This window comes from Vombatus ursinus, unplaced genomic scaffold, assembly GCF_900497805.2.
Source record: "Vombatus ursinus unplaced genomic scaffold, bare-nosed wombat genome assembly UNPS02015165.1, whole genome shotgun sequence".
Classification (NCBI taxonomy): domain Eukaryota; kingdom Metazoa; phylum Chordata; class Mammalia; order Diprotodontia; family Vombatidae; genus Vombatus; species Vombatus ursinus.
Window position 1 is genome coordinate 110530 of NW_020954943.1, and position 13673 is coordinate 124202.

Sequence of the window (13673 nt, forward strand, 5' to 3'; positions counted from 1 at the left end):
GGAGGTTTAATGTCACGTCTGTTACCAGGTCCCCATCCTCAGAGTCACTTGACCATGGCAGGTCTCGTGAGAAGACACTAACAGACACTGAGGCAGCTTCGTTAGGGCCCTCAGGATCTGGCCTCTCTCGTGGGGATCAGCCCACCCCGGTGGTCCCCTGAAGCCCTGGGACACTCCTTGCTTATGACAGTTTGGCACCTGCTGTGGATGGGGAATGTCCCCAGACCACAGGCCTCAGACTTTCCTGGTGGGGAGGGACTGGGTGGGGTAGACACATGCTAAGTCCCAGTTACAGAGGCTCTGGGGTCAATCTCATGAGAACATGGAGCCTAGCAGTAGTTAGAGGGCCCTGGGCAGGAGCAGGGAAAATGCTATGGAAAAGAACAGAAAGGTGGCATGGGCTGGAAAGCAGTGGGCCTCTCAGGTTAGCCCCTCCCTGGGGACTGGAGATGGTGAAGAAAGGGGATGCACCTCCCCTGATGACATTAGCTTGTCCTCTGTGGACAAGACAGGTCCCTGGCCCTCCCTGTCCTTCATCCCAGGCCTGGATCTTAAGAGCTCCCCTTTCTCACCCCCCAGCACCACCATCAATGCCTCTGGGGCAGTCTGATTGCCAGTCTGGATTGCAAGGAGACAGGGTGTGGCATGGAGGAGGGCAAGGCCAGCACTCCGAGGTGGATTCTGACTCTTCTGCTGGCATCTGGCCCACGTTGGCAGCCTGCACCCATCAGGAGTCTCAGTCCCCCCTCTAAGAGGATAGCGGTGAGTCCACAGGGGCTGAGTAACAGGGTAAACATCTTTGTCGTCGTGGCAGGCGTGGAGACCATTGGACCAGATGGCTCATTTCTGGCCAACAAGAGCCCAGCCCTTTGCTGTCTTCCAGGGCCAGGCACGTGGAGGGTGGATCTGGCCTTAGTAATAGGCACCAAACAGGGCGGAGGCCTTCTGAAGTATCTCCTTGTGATTGGCGTAGAGCGGGATCCGCTTGTCCACCACCTGCCATCGGATGGAGACCTCTGGGTCGCAGACCTGGAGATGCTGGGAAGGAAAGGAAGCAGCCACTCATCACCCAAATCTCTGTCCTCAGGTCATCCCAGCCCTCCTGAGTCAGCTTTCACTATACAATATTGTCCATGGGATGCTACCTACCTTTCCCTGACCCATTTGAAACTAGCTCCTCCAACTGCTACGGTGCAGGGCACACTGCGCTTCTCTGCCCTGCACCAGAAATGCCCAGAGGGAGTGGGCTCCTTCGCCAATCAGGTCTTCCTTGGTGTCCTCACATGGGACGCTCTGTCTCCATCTCCATGACTGTGCCGTGCCCATCTCTCATGCCGGGAAGGCCTTTGCTTTCTCCCATAATCCCTGGCTTCCTTCAGGACCCAGCTCAGCACCCCCTTCTATATGCAGCTTCCCCCAGCTGCTGGTGCCCCTCCTCCCATCACCTTGCATCTACTTCATATATAACTGCATGGTACACATTGTCTCCTATCCTCACTCCCTGAGGTCAGGGACTGTTACTCTTTACCCTGGTATTCCTCGTGCCTACCACAGAGCCTGGCACATAGTAGGCACTTAATAAATATTTGCTTATTGATTGATTGGTTGGTCAAAACCAGATTTGTTAAAGAAAGTAGTTCCATCTGCCATCCCCCCACCTTTTAGAGAATGACTCTTCATTGAGGCAGGTCAAAGAGCTGCTAGCAGCACAAACCGAGAACTGATGCATCGTCCTTTCCAGACACCCCCATCATCATCAAGCCTCTGCCTGTGATGTGTGTCTGCAGCTCATCCTCCATCCCCTTCTTTGGCCAAGCTGTCCATTGGACACATCTGTCACCCACTGCTTCAATGTCCTCCTTCTCCCGGTCGCATCCCCACTGTGGGGCCTTCACCTGATGCTGTCTTTGGAATACAAGGGGGTGTCTGCCATCCTTCCTGAGCCACGTGCCAGTCACGGATCTCATCCCACCAAGTCTCATCGAGACCTGTGAGGTCAAACTGACCTCTGTCTGTCAAGACAACAATGTGTTTGCCTTTCTTGGTGCCCAGGCTAGGAGTAGTGGTGTGTGGGCACCCAAGCCCTCCCTCATCTTAGGCGTCATCTGCCACAAACCGTTAGTCATTTCCATCTCTTAAATCTGCCATTTATTCTCTAGGAGACCTTGGGCAAATCACTTCACTACCCTGAGCCTCAGTTTCCTCATCTGCAGAATGAGAATAACAATCCTTGTACAACCTGAAGGTTGTGAGGAAAGAGACTGTTCCACCATTAAGTGGGACTTAGATCACGCTGCTCTTGCTGGGAGAAGCAAAGACTCCAATATTCGCTTTACCAGAGAGACTAACAATTCCATCGACCAGACCACGTTTGGTGGTGACATTTTCACAGACCTCTGGGGGCGTGGGGAAGGCATCAAAAGGTGCTTACCGAATTCAGTCGCTTCAGTTCCAAGTCATTCTGGTCCTTGAAGTGAACACTGATGGCAATGGTTTCTATCCAGGCATTATCCGTGTTCCTTGGGTCATCAACGTAGCCTTTATAGACCTGGGGAGGCAGAGCAGGGGAAGGGGATCACTCAGTCTTGGGGAAGTACCTACTGTGTGCTGGGCACTGTCAGGGTCACAGGGCTTCTTCTGAGCTCCACTTGCCACCACCTGCCTTGTCATCTCCTTACTGGTTTCCCCACCTCCACTACCCTCTTCTCTAATCCGTGTGCCACAGCTAGCAAAATGAACCTTCCCCTTGCCCCACTAAAAGCCTGGGGCTCACACACTTCAGTGGCTCCCCACCCTCTTCTGAATAGAGCCCCAATTCCTTATCCTGCTCATCATACCCCTCCCCAACACCCCACTTCCCCTCTACTCTGAGTCCAGCCGGGCTGGCCTTCCTGCTCGCCCCCTTCACAGACCTTTCCTCATCCCCTGGGATGACCTCTCTGCAGTAGCTTCTACACCCTCTCAGCCAGCCTGGTCTATCATCCAAGGGAGCCTTCCCAGACCAGCACTTCCCACCCACTGAGGCAGGGACCCACAAGGTCACCCTACCTCAGCACCTTGCTTCAGCAGTGTCTCAAAGTACTGCCAGAATTCCTGGCTTAGGATCCTCTTTAGTTTTCGGGGCAGCATCTCACCAGGCTCCAGAGATCCCTGGAGAGAACCAGAAAATTCCATGCAGCCAGCCAGTCTCAATCCATGAGCAAGGGGGCTTTTCAGCTAATGGAATGCCTTTCTCCCAGCATCCCCGTTTTATAGATGAACAAGCCAGGAGTCAATAAAAGGGTTTGCCCATGGTCAAACAGTCAGTAAGTGTCAGAGCTAAGAATGGAGCCCAGGGCTCTGCTGGACCTTTTCTTCTGGAACCCAGGACCACAGAACTCAAGTCAGCAGGAGCCTTGAAGGCCACTGTGTTGAATTCTTGCCTAAGACTTGATTCTCTTTGGCAACATTCTTGGAATGTAGACACCCAGACTGCAGGGACATGGTCCAAGGCAGCCTAGTGCACCAGGTCCCAGACAATTTTAACATCAGACTTAGAATTTAGAATCTCTGAGACAGAAGGGACCTCAGAAGCATCTGGTCCAGCCTCTACCTGTCCAAAGATTCCCACAACAATATATTTGACAGAGTGTGGGCTTCAGGACCTGGAGAGGGGGAACAGTCACCCAACAAGTGACCACCCACACCCCAGCGATGAAGGGCCTACCACCTCCTGGGGAAGCCACTTCCTTTGATAGTCAGGGAAGCCTTGTCTTTTGAAGCAGCCCTGCAGTAGGAGCAGAGTCCTCGGGGTGGTCATTAGACAGAAATGAGTCTATACAAGTAAGAAATGGCAGAAGGGTCCAGAACAAAGGCCATGGAAAAGTGGTGAGTAAAATATTATGTTGCACAGTGGAAAGAGCATGAGATCTGGAGTCAGAGGACCGACATTCAAATCCTGGCCCTACAACTTACTACCAGTATGACCTTGGGCAAGCCTCTTCACCTCTTTGAAGAGGCCTCAGTTTCCTCATTAGTAAAATAGGGGGGTTGGACTGGATGACCTCAAAGGTACTTCCAGCTCTCAAGCTGTGCTACTATCATACCAAGGCAAGGAATGGAGATTGGTGAAGTCAGAGAGGAAAACGGGCTGGAATAATTAGGTCCTGAGACTTTAGAGGTCCTAGGAAGGATGAAGAGCAGGATGTGGGGTGCATGAGCATATAGAAGAGGGCAGAAGATTGGGGGCTGTGGTCAGGGAGAAAAGATTCCAGTTCTCACCCTACTAAGTGGTCTGTTTCTTAGAGGTGGGGTGGACCAAAGGGTGACCTTTGTCATTGTGGGGCTGAAGGAGAATGGAGGAGGCCATTTCAATTTGGGAATTAGGAGGTCAGGTTATTATAAGGGGCCATCAAAGTTAATTTGATAATCTCCAAGGCGAATGGCAAGAAGAAGGGTAAAGAAAACTGTGAGCTAGGTACCATGTGCATTGAAAATGCCAGAAGAATGACCTGGAAGCTGATAGGTGACAGCTACGAAGATGAAGAGGAGATAAGATGAGGCCCACGCACTCTGAACAATGATTATATAGCCCTATATCACTCTCCCCTCCTGTAAGGTCCCAGAGGAAAGGGAAGTGGTTTATTGCCCACCTCCTCCATTCCTATCAAAGTTCTGTTTTGGTTCCTCAGCACGACTTGGGAAGACCAAGGATCTTCAAAGCCATCCCAATGGAGGCTGCAATGATGGAAGGGCTTTGAGACTGGGCCCAGTAACAGACTGTAGATGTCTGCCAGTTGAGGACCAGAAAGGATTATCTCCTGGCTGGCCACAGGGACATGGACATTTGGGCCATGGCTACTCACAAAGACAACCTACCTGAGGCATACAAGCACTGTCCTCTGCCCTTGTAAAGAGGCCATGCCCCACACCAATTAAGTCACAGATCCTTGAAGAAATTATTCTGACACCAACACTAATGAAGTATTTATCCCTTGCCTTTTAGCACAGGTCCTTGTGCAGAGTGAGAGTTTAACAAATATTTGTTGAATGAATTAATGAATGAAAAACTGAAAGAAGGAAGGGGTATTGACATCCACCCATTGGCCAACAGTCACATACCCCTGGCAAAGCCCAGTGTTCTGACAGGGCATGCTTGACAACCAAAATTTCCAGCATCTTCTTTATGCTTTTTCTACAAATGGCTCCATCTTGATTCCGCCGCCAGCTGTAAGAGAGGAGAGATGCCTGCCCTGGATCACCCTGATGTCCCAGTTTACCTCCCAACCACCAAACCTGGAAAGGATTCTGGAAGTTTACTGAAGAGGGTCCCTCCTCACTCCTCAGATTTCCTCTGAGGTACAGAATAAAAGAAGCTGGTAATTGTGCTCCCAGCACCATAGAAAGAATGCCAGCCACCGTAAGGCTACTCACCGTGTGATAACAGGGTGCAGGGCGTGGTTCGGTCCAAAGCAACAGAGGCTTCCCCTGCCTCGTAATCCCGTGCGCCCCATGGGGTTCCTGGCACAGGGAGGAAGCGTGGTTGGCTTAGGGCCTCTCCAGAACAGAGTACCCAAGGTCAAGGGTAGAGCCACAGTTAATGGAATGCAACCTTCTTGTGACAGGTTTTTGGCTTGAAATGATGGAAGCTGCCTCTGCCAGCTTCTGCCCTGTGGACACCTCTTTTGGAGAAGCCCTGGACCAGCTCAGGTAGGGGAGGAACATCACAGATGGCCTGAGGCTCTTACACATGGCAACATAGCCAAAGGCTAGAGGGCCAGGGAGACCCAGGTTCAAGTCACCTTCGGAAAACTCCCGACCTCTCACTGCTCTAGGCAACTTTTCAAGACTATTAGCTGGAGAAAACATGCCAGCCTGCCCTGGTGGGCACAGGAGAGTTCCCTGCATAAATGAAATCAGAGCTGCTACCTTTCCAGGAAGCAGCATCACTCACTGGATCATGAGGGCCCAGGGTGGGGGCGAGCTGTGGGTCCATCTGGCAGGTGGAACCCAGGGGCGGGGGTCAGAGTGCGAGCAATCCAAGTTGACTCACAGCGAGAGCCCATCCTGCACCATGTAAGGTCCGTGGAAACTCTGCCTGTTGATCAGTCCATCCATGGTGTTATAATTGATCCTGGACAGGGACTCCAGAGAACTGAAAGAGAGCAGAGGCAGCCCGGGTGCTCTGGGCAGAGCAGGGAGGGCCAGGAGGGCAAGCACTATCCCAAGAGGCTTTAGCTCCCACAACGTGGGAGGGCTCCAGGCTGGCCTGACAGAGCCAGGAGTGACCAGTATGTTCCACCCTACCCTGGACACCCTGGCCAGTCATGGCAGTAGCCCCAGAATGCCAGGCTGGCCCCCGTTCTCTAGATGACCTGGCTCCTCCCGATGGGACCACAGCCTGCACTCCAACCCCCCCCCCGACTTCTCTGAGGCCATCTCTGTGCCCCCTCCCGTCCAGAGGCCCAGCATCCTGTGGAGGGCGGGAGGCTCATCACCAACTGACTCACTTTCCCACAGGGTCCGATGTGGCCTTCTCCTTCCTTTCTGCTGTGTAAAAGGGAGGGTCATAGATATGGAATTCCTGCTGTGAAGAAACCATCTTTCAACCACCGCTCTCCCTAGGCCTGAAAGCTGGCACCTCATCTGGGGCGCAGGCCATGATCCAGGCCACTGACCCCAGCCCCCTCGGGTGGCCGGCACTGAGGAGCCTCGGCCCACTCTGCCCCGAGGCCCTTACCTCCCAGGGCACCTTCTCGTTGGGCACAGGGAAGCGCATGACGGTGGAGTTGGGGTACAGAAGATGGCGGGCATTCACATGGTACAGGTCCTCTGCGTCCTCTGGCTTGTCTCCAGGGTCGTACTCCTTCCCTTCCGGCATCTTCCTGGACACTGGGGGCAGGGGAGGGGCCAGGAAGACTCTCAGGAGCCCCCCTCCCCACCAGGACTCTGGATGCCCCAGCCCCTCAGGTCAGGTCTGCCTAGCATTCCTGACTCCCCCTCCACATACACACACATACACATGCGCACACACATGCACATACACATATACACACATGCACACACATGCACAGGCATGCATGCACATGCGTACACACATGTGCACACACATGCACATTCACAGTGCGCACACTTCACACACATACGCACACGCCCATGTGTGTGCACGCGTATGCACACATGCACGCACAAATGCACACACACACGCGCGCACACACACACACACACACACACACACACAGACTCTCAGAATGCATCTTCACCCCCTCCTACTGCTGCTTGTCCTGGAGCCTTCCTTCCTTCCAGGGTTTCACACTCCGCCTCCCTCCTGTCACCTCACCCTAACTCTCAGCCCCCCAAGATTCACAAACTGTCCCCCATCTCCATAATCTCTGACCCATACCTGCCTCCCCTGGCCCCTAATCACAGTGAACATTTAGACAGCATTTTAAGGTCTATAAAGTACTGTACAAATATCTCATTTGACCCTCACTACAACCCTGGGAGGTAGGTGCTATCATTATCCCCATTTTACAAATGAGGAAACTGAGGTCAGGTGCCCCTTTCATAATCTTTCAGCTAGTAAGTGTAAAATGCGGACTGGCTTCCAGGTGGCTAGACCAGAGCTCCTCCCTCTCCTCCAACCCCCCACCCAAGGGTGGGAGACCTTCAGGACTGATCTCCACCCTGTCCTCATTAGACTGTCAGTGAAGACTCAGGTGTGAACCACTGGTGAGCCCTAGCCTGAGGCCAGAGCTGGCCATGTCCAACCAGTCCCTGGGAATCTGACTGGGGCAAAGGGGCTATTCCCACTGGCCAGAAGATAGCTAGGCATGGTTTTCCTCTCCTGGTGCCCACACAGTGTTTAAACGGCAGGAACAGAAAACCAGCACCAGTCATCCCTGCAAAGCCTCTGGGAGCCAGGGCAGGGGAGACAGTGTGGTATAGTGGGGAGAGAGCGGACTCTGGGGCAGGGGACCAGAGTTCACACTACCAGTGTGCACTTGGGCACAGCGCCCACAAGACTTACCTAAGACAGGCACATCCTCCTCAGAGCCAAAACCATTGTCTCTCAGTGCCCGGATGATCCAGGTCAGGGCTTTAGTTGACTGGAACATCTGACCAAAACATGTCAAGCAGCCTGGGTGAGGGGCCTCCTCAGTGCCTCCTCCCCGGCACCAGCAGGCCCCATTGGGATGATATGAGCATTGGGGAAAGCACTGTGTCAATTCCATTCTGCTCTGCTGTCCAGAGACATTAGCTCAACTACCCCTGAGACCTGGGGCCCAGGGATGAGGTCCTGGAATCTCCTCTCATGTCAGCCCCAAATGAAAGCCCCATAACACGGGTGCCTCACCAGATCTTTGGAGCTCTGCAAGAAATGTGACTCTGGAGACAGAGCTTCCTGGGCCAGGAAGTGGCCTTCAGCACCCCTTTTCCCTCCAGCCCCAAGGCAGACAGAATAGGCCTCAAGGACATTTGGGGGCCCAGAGGAATAAGTCAGGAAGACCACCTCCAAATCCAACCAAGGGCGGCCGAGCCCCTCCCAAGGTGGATCAGCCAGGTGCAAGGGGCACCTGGTGAGCCAATGGTACCACTGAGGAATCACACTCTGGGTGTGGCCAGTGGTCCTTCCAGTTCAGTGTCCATGTCTGCCCTAAAGTGGGGGGAGGGCTGGGACCAAGGGGGGGTGTGGCCATTGTCCCCCATTGTGCCAGACTCAAAAACGAGGGAGGCCGTTCCCAAGCTAACTCTGTGCCCTCCACACCCATTCTATGCTCCAGCCAATGAGCCTTGACATTACCTGTACACGGCATCCCCTCCAACCTCCTCCGTGCCATCCCCTCTGCCTCTGGAGACTCCTCCCACCTTTGAGGCTCAGCTCTCCTGGCACCTTTTGAATTCTCCCCATCGTGGGGTGTCTGGCTTTTGTCTTGTTTGCTTATCTATGGCCCTGCTGCCTTCCCTAAGTAGAATGTAAGTCCCTTGAGGGCAAGGCTTTGTTTCTGTCTTCACACAATGGCTGGTCCATAGTGAGCAGTTAATAAATGCTTGGTGGACCAGTATAAGTATGCCCCCACCCCCCAACCCTCATCCCTGAGTCCGCCTAAGCCTGGGAGAACCTAGCCCTGTACAGAGTCTAAGCAGGAGCCCACATGGCTCTGACCCCCGACGTCTGAGCCTCCGTGGCCTCGTCTGTAAAATGAGGCAGTCAGGCTGGATGACCCCTGGACTCCTGCCAGCTCTTGAGCTAGGAGTTTAGCACAGTGCCTGGCACACATGCTTAATGCATGTTTACTGAGTCGAATTGAGGAGGCTATGGAGGAAAACCACTCCAGGAGGTGTGTGCCCTGGAGGAAGCTGCCTTTTCTCAGTCTCGCCAGGAATCTCACCTCCTCCAGGCATCTCTCTAGCATCTGCTCCGGTGGTTGGCATACAAAAGTCATTTGCTGAGTGCTGGTTTAATTGAACAGAACAAGTTCAAGTTGGCCTTGTCCAGTACACACGTGCGCGAGTGTGCGCGCGCACACACCCGTGCATGGCAGTGCACCAACCCAGATCCTGAGCAAGTCCAGGAAGGCTATTGCTCAGAGACACTCTCCATGCCCAGGGGCAGCAGAGCGGGTCACCCAGGACGAGCCATGAGCATCTGCTTCCCTAATGCAGAGGGGGCAACACCTCACTGCCGGCGGCGTGGGCGGGGCTCGGCTCCAGAGGGCATGGGGGTGGGGGGGTGGACAAGTCCCCTCCTTGGGTCCTGTTGCTCAGGGACCTTCCAAGCCCACCTCTGACCCCCCCCTCCACCCCAGCCCAGAACGCCTTGTCCTTGTGCCCACCAGGTCTTGCAGCTGCCTCAATGCCCCAAGTTGTCTCAGGAAAGGTTGAGGCCACCCACCCCTGCCTCAAGGCTCACCTGCTCTTCTAGGTACCCCAGGCGCTGCTCCACGGAGCTCATCCTCTTCAGGTGATCCAGGTCCAGCAGATCCATCATGATGTCGATCCTGGGACAGAGCACACATCCTCTCCCTCAGAGAGGGGAGGTGGTGCCACAGCCTCGTGTGGTCACGCAGCTGACCCACCCATGTGCGTGGGACCCACTTACTCCCCTCCCATGCCCTCCTGGTCCTTGCTCCTTCCTCTCACTTTTTGGGACTTGGGGCTCCACTGGAGTTGCTCCATCCTCCCTCTCCTAAAACGCTTTCCCAGGAATGGCTACACAAATGAGGAATATGAGGAAGAGAGCGCAAGGTCCAAAGGGGCCAGGCTTGGCCCCAGACAAGAGGGAGGAGAAGGCGCCTCCCCTCCCTTCTTTGCAGAGGTGTGGAGTCACGGGGGCCAAACACAGCACTGACTGCCAGACCTGCCCGACACTTGGTCAAGTAACCTCTTCCCCTTTGTTTCTGCTTTATTCTAAGGGACAGCTCTGGGAGGGAGCTGGGAGCGGAGATATGTTAACACCTCAAGCTTCCATTCCCTGGACACAAGGCCAAACTCCAGTCCTGCCTTCCTCCCTCATCTCCCGCCAGCCGCTGACCCCCCTCCCCCACCACGTTTCTCAAGCAGCCTGCGTCAGTCTGCCCATGAGAATTCTCAGCTCTTAGAGAGCGGGTACTTTGGACTTCCTTTCCTTACCCAGGATGCCAGGAATATGCCAGGCTCTCAATAAAAAGTGTGGTAAACCCCAGAGGGCCCTTTTTTTCTGCTTCATTGAATCCTGGTGACTCTCAGCCCTGCTGACCACTCCTTGTCTGCCCCCTGCTCAGGACTTAGTACCCTGGTGACCCTCAGCCTGCCAACCTGCCCACCTGGCACCCCTGCTCAGGACTTAGTATCCTGATGACCCTCAGCCTGCCAACCTGCCCACCTGGCACCCCTGCTCAGAACCCAGCACCCTGGTGACCCTCAGCCTGCCTACCTGCTCGCCTCGCACCCCTGTTCAGGACTTAGTACCCTTGTGACCTTCAGCCTGCCCACCTGCCTGCCTGGCACCCCTGCTCAGGACTTAGTACCCTGGTGACCCTCAGCCTGCCAACCTGCCCACCTGGCACCCCTGCTCAGAACCCAGCACCCTGGTGACCCTGGGCCAGGCTGCCAACCTGCCCGCCTGGCACCCCTGCTCAGAACCCAGCACCCTGGTGACCCTGGGCCAGGCTGCCCACCTGCCCGCCTGGCACCCCTGATCAGAGCCTGGTCTTACTTGTTACCCATGTCCTCAATCTTCTGGTCTGTCCTCTGCTTGAGTTGGTACTGCTGACTCTGCAGATAGTTTTCCTTCAGGTAGATCTCCCAGGAGAGCAGAGCGGCCTCCTCATTCTTCTCCAGCTTCTTCTCTGTTGGGAGCGAGGTAAAGAAGGAGAAGCCAACATTTCCACAGGCCTTGGATATGCCCGTGCACTCTGCGGCAGCCCTCCAGGTTCTGGCTGGTGGGTCACATGGCCCAGGAACTGGGCAAAGGAGGGAGAGGGCCCAGGACCCTGGAGCAGTCCTACCAGCTGCCTGTCCTCAGGTCTCCTCCACAGCACCAGGGTACAGACAGAGGCCCCAAGGGAGCCAGGCTTGGTTCAGTGCCAGCCCAACAGGCCTCTTGTGGGCCTGGCGCTGTGCTCAGGCTGGAGACCTAGGCCCTGCCCTTGGCCTGCAGACAAGGAGGTGTCTTCCGACTGACACTGAGGCCTGGGAAGCTAGAATTTTAAAAGACATGGGGGCAGGGGGGGCACCCTGGAGGACGCAGCCAAAATCTGAAAAGCTCTGGGACCCAAACTGCCAACCACACATGCCCAGTTGGGTCTGACAAAGGGCCCTGCCCCTCAGCTCCTCCCTTGCTAGGGCTGCCCCACTGGCTCCCCAGAGCCCAGATGCTTTCACTGCCCACCGCAGGTGCCTGACTTCAGGAATCTCAGCCTGAGCTTGCCTCACAAAGCTGGCATGCTTCCTGTGTTCTCAGGGGGCAGGACCTGGGGTTCGGTCAGCAGCTAAGGGGTGACCCAAACCCCTGGACAGAAGAGGGAGAAGGGAGGAGGGAGCTTTCTTAAAGTGAAACCAGTGCACAGACCAATCACCTGCATCCTTGAACTCACAGCCGCCGAGGGGAGACCACCTATACACAGCCCACCCTGCGTGCCCCTCCTCAGACTGAGCTTAGTGCCAACCCTGTCCTCAGAGCGGCCACCTCATTGTCTCCCACTGGCTGACCCTCCCGCAGTGGACTCGGAACCTCCTGCCTCCTCCTCCTCCATCCCCACCTTCCCCTTGCTCTGGTGGGAGATGGGAGATGGCAAAGGGTGGACAGTGGAGAGCTCCTCCCAGGTCCTTCATTCAAGGAGAGGCACAGCGCAACCATTTCCTCTTGTCTTCCCCAGCTCACCCCCTCCCCAGGGCCCCTCCCTGCTTTTTACCTTCTTTTAATATGTTGTCTCCCCATTAGACTAGGAGCTCCATGAGGGTAGGGACTGGCTTTCCCTTTCTCTGTATCTCCCGCGCTTAGCACAGCGCCAGGAACATATAAGACCTAGTAAAGCTTGTTGCCTAGCCCACTGATAGGCCTGTCTCTCCTCTGGAATACTACAACGGAATACCACTAACCCTAACCCTCCTTGCCTCCAGTATCTTCCCAGTCCAGTCCATCCACTAGTCAGCTGTCCATGTGATTTCCTTCCGTTTAGGTTGGACCATGTCACTCTCCTACTCCCTAAACTGCTGTGGCTCTCTATTACTTCCAGGATCAAACACAAAGTCTGCCCTTCATAGCATAGCCCCTTGATCATGTTCCAGTCTTTGTCTCTCTCCCCCTCCGTCTTTCTCTGTCTGTCCCTCCCTCCCTCCCTCTCTCCTTCCCTCCCTCCTCTCTCTCTCTCTCCTCTCTCTGTCTCTGTCTCTCCTTTCTCTGCCTCTGTCTCTGTCTCTCTCTGTGTCACTCTCTCTGTATCTCTCTCTCTCTCTGTGTCTCTGTCTCTCTCTCTCTCTGTCTGTCTCTCTCTGTCTTTGTCTCTGTCTCCCTCTCCCCCTCCTTCTTTCTCTGTCTGTCCCTCCCTCCTCTCTCTCTGTGTCTCTGTCTCTGTCTCTCCTCTCTCTGTCTCTCTCTCTGTGTCACTCTCTCTGTGTCTCTGTCTCTCTCTCTGTTTCTCTCTGTTTCTCTCTCTGTCTCTGTCTCTCTGGCTGAACGGGCGGGTACAGACTCGCCCTGCGCCCGGGCCCAGTGCCAGCGCTACTCCCCTCTTCTGTCTGAGTGACTGCCCAGCGCGGGCAGGTGCAGGTGAGAGGAAGAGAAGGCAGCCTGGCTTATGAGCCCTGCTGAACCGATGGGCCAGAGCAGGCGCTGAAGACCCCTCCCGGCAGAGGCCACAGCAGCAGCCAGCATGGCAGGTACAGGCATGTATGCGGGTGTGGGCGCGCGCACACATGCATGCCTACATGCCTGCGTGTGCACATGCATGCTCCTGCGGGAGGCCCCGTGCTGGGTGCGTCCTGGAGTGCGCACGCGCACGCGCACTCACTCAGCTGCTTATGCCTCTTGGCCGGCTTGCCCAGGATGACTCTCTTGACAAACAGTTGCAGGTGGTTGAACAGGATGAAGGGCGGGGGCGCAGGGGGCCGCCCATGATACTCCTCGATCAGGTCGTGCCGCTGGAACTTCCAGATCTGGTCTGTGTGCTCCTGGACCTGCTGGAAAGTGTAGCTGGGGGGGGGGGGGGGGG

At 55.3% G+C, this 13673-nt stretch overlaps 1 protein-coding gene across 3 annotated transcripts in view; it reads right to left on the bottom strand.

Annotated features, from left to right (window-relative positions):
• Positions 1-13673, bottom strand: part of TRPM2 (transient receptor potential cation channel subfamily M member 2) — a 45071-nt gene continuing 31398 nt past the window's right edge. For 2 of the 3 annotated variants that reach the window (XM_027846430.1, XM_027846432.1), the window contains 12 exons: positions 13473-13654; positions 11177-11309; positions 9893-9980; positions 8009-8096; positions 6719-6870; positions 6489-6565; positions 6032-6133; positions 5413-5499; positions 5101-5206; positions 3049-3150; positions 2432-2548; positions 1-1038 (listed from right to left, as the gene is read on the bottom strand). In XM_027846430.1, the coding sequence (XP_027702231.1) occupies positions 913-1038; positions 2432-2548; positions 3049-3150; positions 5101-5206; positions 5413-5499; positions 6032-6133; positions 6489-6565; positions 6719-6870; positions 8009-8096; positions 9893-9980; positions 11177-11309; positions 13473-13654 (1360 nt within the window). In that variant the 3' untranslated portion in view covers positions 1-912. Of the gene's footprint in view, positions 1039-2431; positions 2549-3048; positions 3151-5100; positions 5207-5412; positions 5500-5932; positions 5986-6031; positions 6134-6488; positions 6566-6718; positions 6871-8008; positions 8097-9892; positions 9981-11176; positions 11310-13472; positions 13655-13673 lie in introns of those variants that run through there. The other variant, XM_027846433.1, reaches the window with a different exon arrangement.